This window comes from Telopea speciosissima, chromosome 7, assembly GCF_018873765.1.
Source record: "Telopea speciosissima isolate NSW1024214 ecotype Mountain lineage chromosome 7, Tspe_v1, whole genome shotgun sequence".
NCBI classification, from domain to species: Eukaryota; Viridiplantae; Streptophyta; class Magnoliopsida; order Proteales; family Proteaceae; genus Telopea; species Telopea speciosissima.
This window is the reverse complement of record NC_057922.1, coordinates 24,127,123-24,148,308: the sequence shown is the minus strand read 5'-3', so window position 1 is coordinate 24,148,308 and position 21,186 is coordinate 24,127,123. Positions and strand designations below refer to the sequence as shown.

At 36.2% G+C, this 21,186-nt stretch overlaps 1 protein-coding gene across 9 annotated transcripts in view; it reads left to right on the top strand.

Moving 5' to 3' along the window:
• Positions 1-12,204: 12,204 nt before the first annotated feature.
• LOC122669282 overlaps positions 12,205-21,186 on the top strand; it is a 28,270-nt gene continuing 19,288 nt past the window's right edge. Inside the window, exons 1-6 of one of the 9 annotated variants that reach the window (XM_043866025.1) lie at positions 12,205-12,440; positions 13,516-13,639; positions 14,044-14,132; positions 15,540-15,705; positions 15,807-15,945; positions 19,300-19,399. In XM_043866025.1, the coding sequence (XP_043721960.1) occupies positions 12,377-12,440; positions 13,516-13,639; positions 14,044-14,132; positions 15,540-15,705; positions 15,807-15,945; positions 19,300-19,399 (682 nt within the window). In that variant the 5' untranslated portion in view covers positions 12,205-12,376. Of the gene's footprint in view, positions 12,441-13,515; positions 13,640-14,032; positions 14,133-15,539; positions 15,706-15,806; positions 15,946-19,299; positions 19,400-21,186 lie in introns of all 9 variants that reach the window. The other 8 variants (XM_043866017.1, XM_043866018.1, XM_043866019.1 and 5 more) reach the window with 8 other exon arrangements.

Genomic DNA, 21,186 nt, shown 5'->3' with positions numbered 1-21,186 from the left:
ACACCTAAAGGTTCAGTCTTTTTCTCTTTTGTCTTATCTTTTGAATTTAGAAGAGATTAAGCGGCAAGAGAAAAGGACTTTTAGTATGGGTTGATATTTAATTACTCCTTCATAGCAATAGGATGTCTTAGCATGGTTGATATAAAGCTATAGGTATGAATGAGACCTAATAGCCAAATATTATTATTTGTTGTCAATGTCACAAATGTACAAGTGGCCATGACATGTGGGTTATCCACAGCAGACCAACTTTTCACCTTTAGGCCTCTGGACCGCTTTGTTCATACAGATGTGACTAATCATACCTTTATGTTTTTAGGGATTAGATTATAATTGTTTGACTATTAATTGAGGTTTGAAAGCATTATTAGAATACATTTCATAGGGAAAGTAGAATTAATACCTACATTGCCTCCTACTATCTATGTATCTTCTTTCTTACTTACTATTGTAGTACTCTATCCTTCCAAGGACCCCCAATATTTTGATAAGTTTTGCTTGTGTTTTTAGCTTATTAAGCTACTAAGCAAGACATTAACCTGGAGTTTAAAGGGTTGCTTTATTTGTGCTTAGGGTCAGGGTTTGGTACACGTCTGGGGTTATCCGGTTGATTATATCTAGTTTTAAGGAAAATGACCTGTCACCAAATTGAATTATAGGCTTACCCAAGTTAACCCAAAAAATCAATAATCTCAATGGATGGAACAAGAGGATATCAGATTTTGCTCTCATTCCATTTCAACTCGAATTGCTCTCAACAAAACCTGGTGACTCAAGTGAATCAAATTTGGTTAGAGCAAGTCTGTTTTTTTATTTTTGTAAACCCAATGAAATTGGGACTCAAAATGACCAAACTCAGACAAGTTTTGATCGATTTGGGTAAAAAATACGGAGACACAAGCAACTCTAGACAACTTGAATCGAATCTTATCACTTTTTGACTCTTGACCAGTTTTTTTTTTTTTTTTTCTTTTGTTTGGAGAAAGTTTTCATGTAACTAGGGCAAACTCTTCACCTATGAATCTGCCGTCATAAATGCTTGTCCCTGTATGTTGAAGGATCAAAATGCCCTTCACTATTCCGAAAGGGAATTTTCACCACGGGTGAAGAGATACTCAAATCTTTTTTTTTTTTTCTTTTACCTGACTGAGGTGACTCACCCAAGTTAAGATCTAGTTTATTAATTCCAATAGGTTTAAACAGTTTCATCACAAATTAAAATGGTTTGACTGCAATGGAATCTATAACCAAAGCTGAATGCAGCAGCTTTGCTTGCTTTTTTTGTGGGTAGAAGCAGCTTTGCTTGCTTGCTTGATTGATTGATTGGCAGCATATGTTGTCTATATTCAGATGATATAGTAATTATTGTACCATGGCCAGGTCTGGAATCTGAAAGCATACCTTAATTAGATGCATCCACAGCATCTTTCTATCCGAGCAACCGTTTTTTTGTCAAAGCTATTAGAGATCTCATTCACACACACACACACACATGTAAAGAGAGAGATAGATTTTAACTTTAAATTGTCCATAGATACTGAAAGAGTGAGAATAGAATAGAAGAGAGAAAAAGCGATTTGAAGATATAATAAATATATATATTTTTAATATTTTATATATGCTTTTAAAAGGAAAATTGGAATTTTAAAAAAAAAAAAGAAAAAAGAAAAAAGAAAGGAGAATTGGAATTGGATTTCTGATGCTCCCCCCAAAAAAAGAAAAAGAAGGAAAAAGATGGCATCGAATTGTTACGTCACATAAATGGAAAGTTTACGTGGACTTGGCTATGCATGTATTATCTTCGATTTTCTTTCTTTCTTTTTTGGATTGAGAAAGTTGGTTTCTCTACCCCACACCTGATGCGTAATGCGCACCATTGGTTTTCTGGGTCTATCATCTGATTCAGCTTCCCCACCTCCCACGCACAAAAACTGCCTTTTTGAGAGACTCTAAATTATTTATGTGATTGACTAAAATACCCTTATGTGGAAAGGTCTAAAATATCCATTGTATAATTTTGGCTTAAGTAGTACTAATTGGTTGACAAATATGCAGCCATAACAGTAAGCTTGGGGGACCGGGCCTCTCTTGCTGGCCTTAACTACCCGGAATTAAAGGGATTAAAAACAAAACACAACCTAACCTAGAGAACATCGCTCCTAGTTTTTTGGGTTTTGATGACAAGAAAAGATCCTTTCCGGGCCCCTAAAAATAAAAGCATAATAAAATACATAATTCTTCTCCTCCCTAACAACTAACCCACTTACTCCACTCCATGAGAGTCTATGCAAGAGGTTTTATAAAGATTAATTGTGATTTATTCTTGGTATGTGATAGCACTAAAGTAGGACTTGAGATCATTTTCTCAACTATTCTAATAGAGGAGGCAATAGCAATTTGGATGGGCACATTTTAAGTTGTTGTCTAATTATATATCGAATCTGACAATAAAGTACTGACTTCTATTCTCATTTGTGAACGCATTGATACATCAGTTTCAGTGATCCCTATCATTCAGGGGTGTACTCATCTCTATCCTCATGGCGATAGTTTGGCTCATTCCTTTGCCGCCAGGAGGGTCTAGTTCTTGATGTTTAGGATTGATTGGTTAATTTTCATTTCATGGTTTTTCGAAGCTTGTAATTTGAAATTCATATGTACTACACGCTTCTATCAGTAAAACTTTGATTAAAAAAATATACCAATTTTGTTATTTCAAAGTAAAACATATATATTTGCAAGCAAGGTACAAACCCTTGTAGGAAGAATTGACTTTTATTACCATTATTATGTTCTTAATGACTTTTAAGGATGGATGGGAATCACAATGGACTCGGGTCATGTTACATTTGGATAGGAACATGCCAATTCATCTACTGACCCGGCTGTGAAAGAAGAAAATAAAATGTTTCCTGACCTTTAAAAAAGGACAGGGGGGGGGGGGGGAGGACCTAGTTGGGTCTCTGCATAAAATGATTTATACAAAGGTCATGTTGGGAAATGCCCAACTTGAACTTAATCTAAATTTAAGCTGTGTGTGGAACTTTGGATCATGGATTGAAGTATCGGTATAAAATCGGCATCATATTGGTATTGGTCGAGGCTGATATCGATACTTAACTAATCTTCGATTGGATATCAATATCGGATCAAGGGTAAATTTGTAATGAAAAATAGGGGTAAAATTGACTGCTTCGAATCAATATTAGATCAGTATCAGCAAAAACTGATACCAATATCCATACCGATATCTCAATCCCTGCTTTGAATCACCCAACTCATATCAAACCATATAAACCAAGCCCTTAGGTGGGTTGGATTTAGATTGTCCTCTAAACATTATTTGTGTACTGGGGAGAGGGTTCTCAACACCACATCAATGGCATTGAGTGAAATCACATTATTCATAAGGGGTCCACAATAATCAAGAGGAAAGAAAAATGAATTAAAAAAAAATTAAACCTTGTGAAAAGGCGTAACTTAAGCAAACAGTGTGGGATTTTTTCCCAATTTTTTATTAAAAATTAATATTTAATTATTCTTTACATTAAAATAATTGCTATTTTGTCTTTTTGATGGGTTGTTAACAACTTAACATTGAATTTTCTGGTCCTGCACTGCATTTCCGAGACAACCTTTGGCAAAGAAATATCACAAATTTAATTTTCAACATTAAGGGTAATTTTGTCTTTTTAAGAGAATTACTTTCGACATAAATAAGAGAAAATAATTATAAAAAACGAATCTCTGGTGTGTAAGCAATTAAGCATTCCCAAGTGCACAGCACAGCAGCACATGCAGGTTAAAGCAGATAAAGCACCATGAGCCACTAGATCTCTAGAAGGAAAAGGAAAAGGAAACATATAGGTGTGAAATGATGGAAACACCCTTAACGTACAACCTCTCTTTCTTGAACAAATTACCAAAGGTAGTGGGGACCCATGCAAGCCATCAAGGAGACATGTCCTGCCTTTTCACAAGGAGAGTAACAGTGCTTAGCTTCATAGGGAATACAATGGTTTGCTTTCTGTGTTTTTATTTCTCAAAATTTGTTTTTTCCTGTAAAAACAAGCATCACCCAAAGAAACAACACTATGAATGTGTTTTTTTTTTTATCTTTCTTTCTTAGGGTTCTCCAAGTCAAACAATAAGGTAGATTTCTTGGGCAACCGGCCAAGAAAGAAAAAAAGCCACTAGTACTCCTCTCTCTTCCTTATTCTCACTTTCTTATACAATTTGCTTTATTTTTTTCTCAAGATTCTTTATTGACTAAATTACAGGATTACCCAAGTCTTGAATGGTTTTTTTTTTTTTGTTGACTAATAAAGGTATTACCTTTCTAGCCTTTTGTTTTGACCAATGTATCATTTACACTTTCCAATTCTTTTACTTCCAAATTAATTTTGTGTGCTTTACCTAACAAACCATTTCCTCCAAATTTTCTCTATTTTGGTTTTTTTTTTTGGGAGGGGGATGGGGGGTGGGGGGAAGTATTTTTTTTGAAAACTTATATATGTTAGCTAGGTATTCACAGAAAAGAAAAAGGAAAAGATAGGTGTTAGTACTGTTTTATTTTCCTCTTCTTGATCATTTTCTCTCTTATACTTTCTCTTCTTTTGATTGGTAAAGTGGGTGTAATGGGTCTTCAGTAAAAAAAGCTCATGGATTTTGAACCCTACATTTAGGGTAAGAACCTCCTTTACCCCCTCCCCCCCCAACAGACACACACACACAAAAAAAAGTTGTTCTCCAATGTAATGGCCCTATTGAGAGAGGTGAAAATTTGTGTTCTTTTGTTTAAAAGAGTATAGAGGGCATAATGGTCATTATATTCAAAATTACAAACTTTAGATTTTTCAAATGAAAGGGACACTCTTGTAATTTCAAAGAAAGAATAGGGGTAATATGATGATGATAACTGAAGATAATCTTATTCTCAAAACATATCGTATATTATACAAATCCATGTTGGTAAGTTTTTATGCTTAGGGTTCCAATCATCAACAAATGCGGTTCGAATTTCAAAACTTCCTTTCCATTTACTTTTATTGAAGCTTCTTCTCCTTCTTTTTAATTTCCTTTCTTTTCTTTCTTTCTTTTCTTCTTTCCTTCTTTCCTTCCTTCATAGCCTCATCGGTGTTTGAACTGGTTAATGGATATTGATCTCTTGTGGGCTTTTGGGGGGTGGTTTCTAGGTCCTGATTGCATGGCAGCTGCAACTACTACAACATCAATTGAAGGAAACTCTCAGAAATCACAAACTCTGCTTCTCTTTCTGGCTCTTCTCTTCATCTTTCTTCTCCTAGCTAGACCTTCTGACCAATCAAGGATATTAATCATGTCCTCTTTGCCTTCTTCTTCTGACTCATCCACTACTACTACAACTACTACTTCTCAAACCACCATGAATTTGCATTCACACCATACCAAGAAGACTCCTAGTAGACAATTTGAAGCAGGTGAACATGAAGTCCCAAGTGGTCCAAACCCTATCTCCAACAGGTAGGTTTGGAAAAAGCTTGATGATCACCATCAGTACTTATTGAGAGGTTTGTTACCATTGCCATCATCTTCATCACCATCAGCTTTATCTAGCTAGCTTCCTTCTCTCAGCTCCACTTTTTTTTTTTTTTCCGTTTTCTCATCTTCTTTCTCTAGAAATGTATAGCAAGTCATACTTAATTTTCCTTTCTTTTTTGGTATTTTTATGTACCCATCTCATATATGTCTTAATTACATATAGATGATGGTGAAGTATTGGTATTGTTCTTTACTTAAATGAGAGATCTTTGTGAGAGAAACAGAAAATTATGTAGAACTTTCAAGATATATTTATATGTGATTGCTTTGGTTAAGATGGGTTTCTTGTTGGATCTGAAATTATCATTTGGAAGAGAACTTATAAGCCATGAGAGATCTTCTTTCTTTTTTCTTATGGCTTGAAAGATGAGGAGGAAGAGAAGAAGGGAAAGAGATGATAAGATAGGAATTACGAACCACAGGGAGTGGTGTCAGATCTACTGCAAAATGACTACTTTTTGTCTTTGATTGAGAAATTATATGTTTAATAAAATGATGATTTGGATTTTGCTTTTTTTGTCTTCTCAGAACTCGAAATCTGAGCTAAAGTCATGACTCATGATTTGGTAATAATAGTACTTCTTCCTATTATTGAATCAGCTCTAACTAATCATGTGCTCTTGATGGTCATGAGGAAATCAAAAATGAAAAATCTACTTTGACTAGAATATATATATCTCTAAGATCTCTGGTTTTCTACCATCTGGTCATAGATGGCCATGAGAGAAATCATACTGTCTTTGACTTATGTTATCTTATGATCATGAGTTTATGACTGTGATTTCTCTTCACCGGCCGGCGGGTTCCATAGTTGATGAAATTTATGCAGTGTTTGGTATGCATTCTAGATCGATTTCTCATTCTTGGATGATAAAAATAATTGTTTTTATCGCTCAAGAATGCAAAATCAATTCCAAGAATTCACATTAAACACAGCCTTAATTTGGGGATTGCCAGAATATTTCCTACTAATATAGATTTTTTTTATTTTAATGAAATCCTACTAATAGGCATTTGATTTATCAATATCAAATTGATCCCAGATTTATTATTATTGAATTGCTCATTCTTTTGAGTTTTCCATACCTTGTGAGATCAATTTATTTATTATTCCCTTGAAATTTATGGAGAAATAGACTAGAAATTTGGTGTGGGAAAACATATTCTTCAAAATTACTAAATCTAGTATAATTGTGCAAAACCAAAAAGAGCTCATGAAAGGATGTCTCTTAAGTCTCATTAATGTGTGCACTTGTATGGTGTTAATTTCCCTTTTTCAAATTTTTTTTTTTAACCTGGGATCGAGAAATGGAGCCTAAATATCTAGTGTAGATTGCTATCTAGCATTTCTTCACACTTTTAGGGCAGATTGGTGCTTGATAGCTAGATGAGGGGCTTCTTTTTTCTTCCTTTCCCCCCCCCCCCCTCCTAACTTTGGACTAGAATATATCTTCTTAATATTCATACACCACCACAAATAGCATGAAATCTCCTCTTACATCAGTTGGTACCCTCATTTTAAGTATGTGGCAATAAGAAGTTAAATAGCTACAACAGTTAAAGTTTTCAGTCTGTGCTGTTAACTTTAAACATTTATCTCTAGGAAACAATACACTTGATTTTCTAGAAAAGAGCGAAAGTCAATCTGTGAAAGCAGGGGTAATGCTGTGTACATTATGATCCTCCTCAGACCCCGCAATAGTGGGAGCCTTGTGCACTGGGTTATACCTTTTTTATTGAAACTATTATGTTAAATGGATTATAGTGTATATACCTTCCAACCCACAAAGGCAGATTGAATTGGATATTTTTTCTATTTATGTCTCAATTTGTTTGTCCAGCATGTTGTCAAATGATTTACAATTTTGTTACTTATACTACCTTGTTAATTTAATGTATTAAAAGAGGGAGAGAGGCTGGTCATTAAAAGGAAGGAGAATGTAATGTAAGTGTAGTAAGTCTATAAAGGGTAATTTAGAAGATTATTGTGAAATTTTAGATCACTATAGAAATAGAAAATTTTCCTTTAAAAAAGTGAGATTTTTGTTATGCTAGACACTTTCAGTGTAGAGACTGATTAGTTGATCTCTGCAGTTCAATTCTAATAGAAACCAATAAGGGTATAAATTAATGTTTGACTCAATCCAAAAAAAATATATATATATATTATACCGTTAAGTTCTGCAGTTCAATTCTCATTGCTTCACTTAGTAAACATTGATCCTAATTTAAAAATAAAACATTTTTTATAGTTCATGAAACGATTTGAAAAAAGAAAAAGCGGACCTCAGAAAGCTAAGATTGTAAGTTAATACATAAAAGTACTATTACATAATGGGATATATATATCTAATTGGACAAAGTTTTCTTCCGACCATAGAGAACGATTCACCTACCATCCTAGGGATACAAACCCCTCCTAGGGTTTTTGTATGTTCCAAAATACCCTCTTGATACCCATTTCCGTCCTCTCCTACCCCTCGGTTAATGGGATCCCATTCACCATGGATGGAGGGAAACTCGGTCCTATCTTATTTTACCCGAAGCAATGAGGGTAACTCATTTCTATAGTACTACAATGTTTTATCTTGCATCAAGTCATCATTCTTTACATCTTTATCATCACTCACCCTAAAAAAAGGTGTACCCAATGCACGAGACAACTACCATTGTGAGGTATGGGGAGGGTCTTAATGTACACAGTCTTACCCCTGCTTTTGCAGAGAAGTTGTTTCTAGACTCGAACCTGTGACCACTTGGTCACAATAGAGCAACCTTTACCGTTGCATGAAGGCCCGCCCTCCTCTATCATCACTCTCCCTCCTACTCAATTGTGTTTCTGCTTCCAAAAAGATTGTTTAGATGTTTGGTAGCCATTAGGTGAGTGTAAAATGAGAACAAAATTCAAAACGAGTAGAACTTTCTAGGGTCATCCTCATCCATAACTCATAGTGTATAGGCTACCAACAAACCCTACGAGTAGAAGGAATTTATTCCCTTTTCATAATGCTTTATTAAATTATTTGGATCTTAGTGTTCAACATTGGCTTAATATATAGTTGGAAAACTAAAACATTTTCTCTCCATATTATGGAAACTTGAAAGCATGTTATCTCCCTTTTTAGGATAAAAAGAGGAAGAAAGGGTGGATGAGAGGAAATAAGTATCTAACATCATCTTCCAAAGAAATTTAGTGTTTGGATCATTTGAATTTTGAACCCTTGTGATTTTAAGGCACTACCCTTAATAGGTTAGCACATAATCTAGCTTTAATAGGAATTTTAGAATCCATCAATGTTAGGAAATTAAGCTTTATGTTCCATGGGACTTTAAGCCTCCATTAGTTTGGTGGTGATTGGAATTAATTCCTACAATCACTTGAGTTGGATGTAGAGATAAACATTTGAATTCCCCTGGTATTAATTAACTGATTAAGGTCAGATTTGGTATGATTTCTATTTCAATTTCGAATTGATTTCATTAAATAGATAACAAATAAATTTTTGGTCAAGAAATTTAAATTGTTTTATTTTTTTTTACATGAAATTGTTTTAACAATCAAATTAACAATGTGCTCATTAAAGATCAAAAGTGAAATCAATTTCCATTTCAAAATTAAAACATTTCCCTGGCTATTTCAGAATTTCTATTCCACTAATAGAATGTGCAAAAAAATTAAACCAAACAATTTCAGAAATAGAAATCATACCTAATCAGACCTAAATGTAAAACTAAACCAATTCTTTACATTTATCATTACTCCCAAATGAGCATTATAGACTTGAAACACAATCAAGCAACTACCTTATCTCATGCTTGAATCGAGCCAAATATCTCTGTGCATCAGATTTTAGTTAAAATTTTGGGTCCTATTCAGTTATAGGAGTTGGAATTCCATGTTAATTTCTTAAATATCTAACTCTAAATAAGAAGATTGCAACTTCTAGGCCTTGTAGCGATCCTCTTTTGATAATTCATCCAACCCAAGGATAGAGCTATAATGTCTTGAAGCTCTTTGTATCATTGTAAAGTTTGCTCAACTCTAAAGCATGAAAGAGCTAAATGAGATACATTTTTTTAATTTTTGGTTATCATATACACAAATATACAATTTAAAGAACATTTGTGCTATCGTTAGTTCTCAATAAAATTGACAACAAAATGTAATGTTCAAGAGCCTTCTCCCAAAGGTCTTGAATCTAAGTTTTAACCCATAGGCGTATGTAGGGATGTAAATGGATAGTCGAAAATCCGAATTTCGATTCGCATCCATATCCGTTTTAGGGGTATTTGTATCCCGTTAAAAGGTATTCTGATCTGAATTCAAATAATGCGGAAAATAATCTATGCGATTTGAATAGATGTCCTACTAATAATAATAATAAAAAATATATAAGTAGCTAATATCTTGAGGTATCTTGAAGATTTGACAAGCTCTAGAGAATGAGGAAAAGAGTTAGAGACATGGACTGAGAGTGAATCTATTCATCGGAGGGAGGAAGGTCCGAGTTACACAAGTCAAGGATGTAAACAGATAATCGAAAATCCACATTTGATTCTCATTTGTTCAGTGGTATGTATCTATATATGATTAGGGGATATCTACATCCAATCACATCCGATCCATATTCGACCCATTTACATCTCTACTTAGGCGGCATTACGCAGACACTGGGCTAAGCTAAAAATCCCAATAGGCTTGGTAAAGTTTTTAGTGGCCCAAGTTATTCAAATAGTGGGTGTACTGGGCTTGTTTGACTTTGCCCCAGCCAATCCATGCTTATATTGGGCTCAGGGCTTACTCTCAAATCCTAATTGGGATGGGCTGGGCCGATTGGTCCTACTTCTAAAGTTTCTTCACTGCAGACTCCAAATTAGTTAGTCCATTGCAGATTTGCCCCTCGTAAAATTTGAATCCGGATCAGCTACCCAAATGGGGACGGGTGGTACAGATCTGACCCCTCCATGGGGCATGGGTCCCACACCCCCATGGAGGGTTCAGATCTGTCCCCACCCGTCCCCATGTGAGTTCAGATCTGCTGCCCACATGGGAACGGTTGAGGATAGATCTGAACCCTCCATGGGGGTGTGGGACCTGCCTCTAGGGTGTGGGACCCACATCCCATGGAGGCTCCCCATGTGGGTAGCTGATCCGGATTCTCCCCATGTGGGTAGCATATCTAAACTCAGTAAAATCTTACTTTGCTTGTCCCCTATACCTCATCCAGTATTTACCCAAACATCCTTAGGCTACTCTTTATTCCTACATCCAATCCTTAATTACGTATTGAGATGATCTAATTGTATGCTGCATAATTATGTAATGGTGCACATGTCATTGAAAGGTAAAATGAGCATTTAATTTAAACTACCAAGGGAGAAGAGGAAGTGAAAGTTTGTTTTATGGAAGATCTTAGAATAGAAGTATATTTCATGGGAGAGTTGGTGTAAATACAAGTGAAGTCTAGTGACTAAATATAATTTAACTCATCTTACTTAGGTATTATTGTGTCATAATAATATATATTGGGCAAGAGATCGCTACTTGGTGGCGTTTCTTGCTCCCTCTCACAGGGCACCGTGAAATGACGCCTCTGCCCCTATATAGATACCCAGATGTGCTCACTCATTTGAGAGCGTAGGAAACACCACCAAGTAAAGATCTTTTTCGCATATTTGTATTATTTGTTTTCTTTTCTTTTCTTTTTGTGACTTTCAAACATAACCTTAGAAATTGAACTTGAAAAGAAATAAAGATTTTTTAGAATTTTTTATTCACTAGGTGACTCGTTGGAACTTTTTAGTATAAGAGATAAATTTCATTGATTTTCTGTTATTTCATAAACTAAAAGAAAGTTAAAATTGAAAAAAAATAAAAGTCAAACACGTAGTTGGAATCTTACTTGATTTGTCTTTTAGAAAAAAACTTAGTCACTCCGCCTTATCAAACCCAGTTAAGGTGAGTCACCTGTTTTATTATTTTAATGCAATAAATGTGTATAAAATAGAAAAAAAAAGAGGATAATATTGAAGAAAGAAGAAGAAGAAATTACAAATCAGTGCAGTTTGAGTTTATATCATTGAACAACATAATGTAGTCGAGGAGTTGAGGGTTTATTATTGTTTTAGAATATGAATTTATTATTTTATTCAACAAAATTTCTAAGTGAATTGGTTTTATGGGTTTTTTAAAAAACGATTAAGCTTGTTAAGTTTGTCATGACTGAGGTAAGAATACCGAGTCTTATATGACTCAGATGATTTATGATCCAATCTCATATTTTTTCACTTGGATGAGTCTACTCGACTCTTGAGTCTTGACTAGATTTTCCAAAATGTTGATTCAAGTTGAGCGACTCGCTCCAATCAAAACCTGATTTTTCAACTCTATTCTCAATTGTTCAAACATGAATTATTAATAGGCAATTCAAATTAGGGTTGGAAGAATTAGAATCAGCCAAGTTTGGCGGATTCTCTGTTTCGGATTGGCCGATCAATGCTATTCGTTTCTGATTCCTCAAACCATAATACAAAAAAAAAAAAAAACCCATAACACAAAATTTAGATAGTGAAGCAGGGGTATTTCTGTCAAAGTACTGATGTATTATGTATAAACTCTTTGTCTCTTTAGGTATACAATCCCGGCAACTGAAGCTCTGAAAACAAAAAGTGCCGACGCTACTTCTTAGTTCTAAAAGTTCACATTCAGTATCGAAAAGAAATGGTGAATTGATTTCGGTCTGTAAATTCGGAGGAGCATTCTAAGCTTCTCTGTAACTTTTGTTTCTTCGTTAATATGGCCTTCAGAATACAACGTTTCAGGGAAATTTCTAAGTTTCTGCCTCGATACTTCCACTCAGGTAACAGCTACTTCCATTTCACATTCCTCACTATTTAGATGTTCATCTTCTCAAGTAATTTATATTTGTTACATAATGAGTGGATTGAGTGTTGTAGTAAATCCCCCTTGACCTAGCTGATTAGAAGTGTATTTGTTTTAGTTTTCTATTAACTGCTTTGGTTTAAACTTTGCATATTGAAATCAAACTTAGTGGGTCAGTGAAACTTAAAGAAAAAAATGGGATTTAGTTGGTGTTGCATAGTGTGTGAATGACCCAAATGAATGCTGGCTACTCTCTTGCAGGGGAGGAGAGGATTGATAGTAGGTATTATATAGACCTATTTGCTAATTTCAATTAGAATTTGGGAGGAAGGCGTTAGGAGAGAGGATCGTTATCCTCTGCTGTCCGCTGCCCGAACAGCACCTGCTGTCCCCTCACATGGGGGTGAAATGACGACTTAACCTCCCTGCCTGAACACACTGCCTGAGGGAGGTTAAGTCGTCATTTTGCGCCCCATGTGAGGGGACAGCACTGTGCTGTTCGGGCAGCGAACAGCAGAGGATAAAAATTCATGGAGGGCTTCATCTCTGCTGGGGTGTCAACTTCTCCACCACCTGAGATTGGTGATGCAGAAAAATATGTTCCCATATGGGTGTAAAATGTGGCTAATCCAGAGTCCAGTCCATCCATATGAAATAGTTGACTTTCTGGATTGGCCATGTCTTGCACCATTATGTAGTACACCCCCTCCCCCCCCCAAAAAAAAAAAAAACCCTTGTGTTGGCCTTTCCTTTTGTAAGGTGTGCCGTTAGAAATTCAAATGCTCATAATGCCCTGAAAAAGAGCATTCATTTTCCATTGATCAAGCTTTGTTCACCACCTGAGGCGAGGTTAATACATTAAACATGAGCATCCCTTCAGAGCCACCACTGAAGCTGCATCATGGAAGATTCTGGGTTCTCTAGCATCTAGATTTCTTTGTCAGATGGGTCATCTGGCTAGCCCACCTATGTACATATAAATCCTTCTTTAAATTTTATTATGAAAACTGGAACTTTTTTATCTTAAATGTATGTTTTTTTTGTCTACTCAGGTCTTTCCTGTCAGCGGTATAGACAGCATATTATCTTTCCTGCGGCCCCATTTATGCTTCCCTTACCTCATATTTGGTTTGGTACCAATGAAAGCATATTGAACAGACCATGTCATGTCCACAGGTAAATACATTTTTGATCTCCAGATAGCATGTGAAGTTTTTCCCTTACCTCATATTTGGTTTGGTAGCCTGCTTATTTATATGTTCTTTGCTTGTCTTTGCCTTCTATTTGATTTAATGTAGAAAATTGGTGGTGCGTTGGTGGTTAATTCCGTTTCCTAAAGGAGATAAACTATTATACACAAAAATATCTATGGGAAAAATGCATGTCTAAATTTTGGAAAATGCCACTCTGCACTGCACTATTTTCATGAAAGTGGATAACTTCCTGAGCCTTAAAATTTACTGTGCTGGATGTTTGATGCTCTATTAATGGATCTTATGGCTAGTACATTCAAGTTTTCATCCTTTGTTCTTTGAAGCTTTTTGAGCAGTCCTAACTTACCATTTACAGTTACATCTCAGGTTTTCAACAGTCTCAGAAATGACACAAGTGTCCCCTTCTGAAGCAGATCCTTTAATATTCCTTGAATCTACCCTTGATGAGCTTGAAGGTAAAGTCTTTGCAGCTGTTTGAGTTAAATTATTAAGAAAGAAAAGTTCCCCCTCCCCCTAACGAAAATGATTATTAGTCTTACCCTCCAAATCTCCATTAAAGAATGAAAAAGATTGAAAATGTTTTATGCTTAATTGAATTAAACACTTGGAAATTCCTCCAAGACTTTGCAAACTTATAATGTAAATAAAGGTGGATTGAAGTTCGTTGTCCTCGACGCATACAAAGCATGTAGCATCTCTGTTTCTTCATTCGATGAGCTTATTCATTGTAAGGGTTTCTCAAACAATGCTATCCAGGGGCACAACGTAGAGTTCCACACAAATTTGCTGGTAAACAAGCTGTTTCCATGGCTGAAATGGTTGCATTAGAGGACTGGATGGTGGAAGTGACTTTGGTATAGAGGATGCATTTTTTCTTTTGGATAAATGGGGATGCTTATCAATTTGAAGGCTTTCTCAAGCAATGTGGTCATAGGACAAAATGTAGAATTCCAAACAACTTTGACTGTAAAAGGACTTTCCATATGAAATGGATGCATAAGTGGGCTGATGGTGGAAATGACTTCAGAATAGAAGATGCTTGATTTTATGACGTGGCTGTTAAAGTGTTGAGTAGAGTTGAGCAAAACCATTTGCCATGAAATTTAAAAGCCCCAAAGTGTTGGGGTGTCTGCATTTATCATATTCTGAATATAGGAATATTTAGTTAAAAAATAATATAAATAGGAAAAACTATTCTAAACACATATATCATATTTGCGAACAGATTATAAAGATAAACACAAGTTTGCTTATCTTAAAAGGGATTAAAAAAATTTTTTTTGGGGGGAGGGGGAGGGGAATTTAGGAGCTGATTTTTGTGATAAAAAATATAAAAAGGGATTGAGGGAAGTGAGATTGATGATTTTTTAAAAAATCTTTAGTATAGCTTCTCTTGTTTAGAAAAAGAGGGAATGTGAGTAGCGAGAGTAGGGAAAAGAGAAAATGATGAGAGATAGGTGGTTTTCCCACGGTTTAGGATGCTTCTGCTCTTAGTCATGGTTTTAACATGGGATTGGGGCTCATAATAACAACTTTGGGTACCAATAGCTAGATGCCAATGTTGTCCATGCTGCAGAACAATATTCTTCTAATTGGGCCTCCAAATAAGGTAAGTCGAGCATTTGGTTAGATTTTAAGTCAGTAACACAATCATGATTACCGAAGTTTTCATTTCTTTTATAAATTAGTTTAACTTCCCTACATTTCCCTTTCCTTGCAATAGACTGAGCCTTAAGGTTATCCTAGGTAATGGTGTGACTGATGAAATCACTTCTTTTTGAATTAAAGAGTGCTTATACCTGTTTAAGTTGAGCCTTATGTTGCCTTTATTAAACAAAAACTGTATAATTTGGTTACTAATGAATCTACAGGCCCTTACCATTGTTGGCTCAATAAATGTGAGGGGAAAAAGGAGTTTGATAGAGATGGGGTCTTCTTAGTTCTAGTTGATGCCTTCCTCGAGGATTCTTTGTTATTGGATACTGACCGTGCCATTATGTTTGAAAGAGTGAAATTGCTTCAGCAGAGGTAGTGTAACAAAATTCTGTCTCACTTCTTGGACATGGAAGAGTTTGATATAATTGGGTATTAGTTTATGGTATTTAGTTTTGTAATTTTGGTTATTGCAGGTATAAAGAGCTCCATATTTTTGGTTTTCAGTCTTGCAGTTCAATTTGTTCATCTGCTACTCAAGCTCGTCTATTCCAGACTATTATGAAAGAGTATATCACGTTTCCCATCTTATTGTCTAGCAAGAATCTTACTGAGGTGAGGAACAAATCCTTGCTGTGATCTTTGGAATAAGAAATGAAGGTTCTTTTTTAAAGAAGCCAACAAGTTCATGTACTGTGACTGGGTAATCAGCTTTGTGGAAGAAGTCTAATTCAAATTTTACATATAATAGGCTTTCTTTTTTTCATTATTTAGTTTCTGAAGATTGGTAGCATAAAATATGAGACAGGGATTTGGACATGTAAAATTAGAGAGACATGTCACTCATATGTTCACACACAGGGCACTTCACACTTACATGTGCATGATAGACATTGGGGTATGTTATTAATTCATACAGTTATATCATAGTGAAGAAAATATTATGCCCATGTCAAGTAGAAGTCACAAGATTTCATTTTTATTAACTTCTAAAGAATTGAAAAATAAATAAAGAGAAAACTATACAATCATAATTAGTGAACTTGAAAATGTGGTTTTGATGCAGATTCATCGCCAATATAAGCTTGTTTTATTAAGAATAAGTCTAGGGTTGGGTTATATACATGTTGGGCTTTTGATCTCATGGGTTTTCTATGTAATAGGCATAAAATATGGGTAATTAGGTTGCATACGGGATTAGCTGTTTTAATTTCTTAGTTTTATTTTTATGTAATGAGTGGTCATGTGACTATTTAATTGTTATGTAAGTTGGGTTGGATTAGGACTTTATAAGTCCAGCCATGTTTTGGGTCTATTTCCTTTCCTAGTCAGTTTAAGTTACCTAATAGGTTAAGGATTGGGTTAGGCCTTTCCTTTTTAGTGTAGGAGTCTATTTTTTGAATCTTTTTATATAAGGTTGTAAGGTGGACAAGTATGGGACACGAATTTTGATTAATGAAAAGCTTTTTTTGCTGTTCTTCTTCTCCATTGAAGATTTTTTTCTTGTGTTTGATCAAGGGATTGGTGTTTGATCCAATCGACACCTTGTGGTGTGAAGCTCGGGTGGTGGATCATTTAAAGGAATCGGTGTTTGATCCGATTGACACCTTGCAGTGTGAAGCCCGGGTGATTCAAATTGGTTATTTTTTTTTCTCCATTGCTGTTACGTTCAAGTTCTACATCATCAAGCACTGTTCAAGTCTACAACATCACCCCAAGTCTGATCCAATCTGTTATTTATCCACAAGTCTAGAACTGAAAACTTGCAACTATTCTTCTTCCCTTTGCGAAAATCACATGCCGATTCACCTGTTCATAACAGATCCTGGTTGATTGGCTCCTAGTTGGTCTCCTACCAATCTAGGACTACATTAGGTTCTTTTGTTAAATGGACTTAGTGATGTATCGTATTTTTCTCAGTGTCAGTGGGATGGGAGGAAATTATCTCTTGGTATAATGGTGCTTTGTACCAAATTCTTGTTCCCTGCACCTTGTAGGCCAGACCAGATGGGGACTGTTTCCAAGCAAAATTATACGGAAGACTCCAATCTCTTTTAGATTTAAGGCATTTGGTGTTGAAAAGTGCCCACACAAAAGTCTGATTTTATGTACAAGATGAGACAGTTGGCCTGGTCTCTGCTCCCTTGTGTTTGTCTTTTGTGCAAGACAGATGGAGAATCAGTTTCCATTTTTCTAAGAGTTTCTTTGAAGGTCTAACACCACTCACTATGCTTGGGTGGATTGGCTTCGATTATTTCCAAAGATGTAATTGGATGACATGGTTATACAATGCTTTTTATAGCATAAGAAGGATATTTTTTTGCATTAAGTGTTATTGTAGCAACATTTTGGACCATTAGGGTGGTAAAAAATGCTAGATTCTTTTTAGAACCACTGTAGACCTGCTCAAGATGTTATTGATGGGATCTTTATCCGAGTGGCTTGTTGGCCTTAAGTGAAGCTCTTCAGAGACATAACTTGTGACTACTTCCTTATGTTCTACTAGCCCCGTGAGAAACTACTGTTGCTAGAGAATCACGGTATTTGCTTGCAGTCCATCAATTTGAATTCCTTACTTAAGACCCCAGATTGCTTGGGGTATTGGTCATAATCAGATAAATAGTTTGTTGCTGCATTATTGACATGATCTGGCCCAACCTCTTACTCTTCACTGCAATATGAGTGTTCCTCTTGAATGAAACATTGCCTCATCAGATAACTATGATGGAGAACTGCATATCTATCCCCATAAAACTTATCTTACTGATTCCGTTTATCAGGCATCCAACCCTTTGATACCATATATTGAGAAAGAGAATGTTATCTGCAGCATCTCGGATGCCTTCTCTATGGATCCACTAGAAATTGCTAAATCATAGAGAGATGAACTAGCATTTCTCTTCTGCAGGTGCTTTTATCCTCACCTTGTGGGAACATGCCAGAAGATTCTGGCCCACCTCACTGTGTGGGAATGTGCCAAAAGTTTCTGACCCACTTCTTTAGCTTGGGGATTTGGGTCTGCCCAGAAAACATGTTTGGAGGAGCTTTCTTGTCTGGTCTATGTAAAATCTACTTTTATGTTGTGGCCTGTGTGAGAGCTTGATGGTACAGGCACATTTTACAGCCACAATGGATTTTGGGCCATTTCCCTGTAACTTATAGTATTGTACTACCTGCCTAGAAAGTTTCGGTTGGGAACCACCCCAAAAAGTTGGGACTGGAACTGTAACCTACCATTTGTAGAACAGTACCTCCCATGTCAACTGTAATATTTTTCATAACTTTATAAGTTGGTGACAATTTCTCCGTCTTAATTGGTTAACATTACACTGACTTCTTGTTGATAACTTGACCATCCATTAGATTATGATCTGTTAGGTCTTTAGTTGAATAGGCAGAAACCATTTTCGTAATGGAATGAAAATGTACTTGAATCAGTGAATGTGATATACAATTGCCATAAGAACAGCACGTGCTGCTACCAGGATACTAAAACTCGGGTCTCAGTACCAACTCGGCTCTTGGAAAAACCGAGACAAGTCGAGATCTCAGTTGGTGCATTTTTTTTCCCCAACTCGAAGCCTTAACTTTGGGTCAACCCGAGATCTGAGATCTCGCCGAGATATGTCGAGTTCTGTCGAGTTAGGTGAGGTATTTAAGTGGTAGGTGGGTTAAAAAAATGGGTCAAAACCGAGATCTGAACCGAGATTTGAGATCTCACCGAGATATTGCACTTTTGAGACTCGCAGGCAGTATCGTCTTGGCTTTTCCAAAAACCGAGAAACTCGGCGAGATCTCGCGAGTTCTCGAACTATGGCTGCAACTATAATTGCTTTAAAAATTAAATGTCATCATTCTCTTCTATTCTGTTTGCAATCCATTCTACTATTGACTATCCATAAATAAATTTACTGATTTATATTCTTTCTCATATAATTATGTATCTTTTTTTTGTTTTGATGTATCTAGATGACAATGACAAGTGGAGAATGCTACGTTTTATTTAAAGGTTTTAGGAATCCTCTATATTATCATAAAAAGAGTACAGATCATGGAATAATTAGCAAAGGTATGTTCTTTTTGTTGTTTTTATGCTAGTTCTTGTAGAGTTCTTGGGAGTCAAAATCTTATGCTTTAATTTTTATAGCCTTGAATAGATAAGTTTACCTTTTGTGGGCATTCTTGAATCAATATGTTACCTAAAAATATGGTGGCACCCCTTGGTGCCTTGGTAATGCATAGGCATGGTCAAGGCACAAAGGTTTATAACCCAGGTGATGCAGGTTCAAGTTCATGCAGGAAGAAGAAGAGCAGCCTTTGAGCAGCCTTTGATTTTCGTTGGAGCCTTTTTTTTACTTTTAGGGTTAAAACAGTCTTTTTATATTTATTTTTCTTAAGTTCTCCCTCCACGATTTTAGAGGGATAAGTGTTTATTTATTTTATTTGTTTAAGCTTATACTCCTATTTAGGGTATAAGTCTATTATGTTTTATGTCTTGTGATTAGGATTCAGATTACGAATTAGGATTCAGATTAGGAATTCCCACTCCTAATCTGACTAGGATTGCTTTTAGATTGATTATTTGTAAGGCCTTTTGCCCCCCCCCTTTATTATAAATAGATATTTCGTGGGAGGGTTCCCCACAACTTTGAACATAAAAAAAAATCTGTTTTCAGATCTGGAATTGCTGCTTTTGAGCTGCTGCCTCTGCTCCTTCTGCGAGCTTACATCCTTGTGGACTCAAGGTGGTGAAGGGTGGGGAAACCTGCGACTCCTTGCACTATGAAGGTCAGGAGGTCTCATCGAATCATCAAGCTGCTGCTGTTTCTGCAATCTTAGGCCTGCAACCAGTAAGTGACATCTGATTTACTACTTTCCTTTGCTGAACCCTAACCTGCAACTATTTTTCTTGCAAAACCCTGGTTCTCCCTTAAACCCTAAAAGCTCCTAAACATTGCCCAGCCCTAACCAGCCATCCAAATCACCCCAAACCTCAACCGAGCCTTCTCCCCCACCTCTGTGACACTCGGCCAGAAGCTCTTGGCCTGTCTCCCCCTAAAAACCCTAGATCCCTTTATTCCCCTCATTCTCAAAACCCAAAACCCTAACCCTAATAATTCTGAAATCTTATTTCCTATTCAAACCTAATTAAAACCTATCCTAATAGACTCCTAAAACCCTGCATACCATTACCTAATAAAACCCTAACTCAATCTCCAACTCCTAACCCTAATTTTGCCCTAATCAACCTAACTTGCCCCATTCGGCAAACTCCCTTATACAACCTGGTCCTAAGTGAGGCTTATTCCACCTAGGCTACATCAAAATGGTATCAGAGCTATGACTGGACAAAGCAACCCTATTGTTGATCCACCACTGCCGCCCCCACCTGATCCAATGGCTGCAATTCTTGACATGCTCCATAAGATCAGTGATCGATTACAGATTGTTGAGCAAAGGCAAGTTGTGCCTATTGTAAATAACCCTCTATACGTAGAGGAGGATCAACTACAAGTACATTCTGAAGTTCATGGAACTCTGGGAAGGGATGAATATCACAGAGATCATCCCACACGTCACAGGGACCACAGAGATCAGTCTAGACATGACCGAGACTATAGGGATCGACGTAGGTATGACAGAGATGACTACAGAGAAGATAGGGACAGAACTACTGAAGCACCTCGAAGACCTAACTTTGAGGAATACTTGAGATCCTACTTCAGTGGAGATGAAGCCCATAACAGGAGATTTGTAATACACAGAAGGTCAAGCTAGAATTGAAAGAGTATGATGGACATGGTGATCCATAGAAATTCTATGACTGGCTTGCTGCCCTAGATGACTATTTTGATT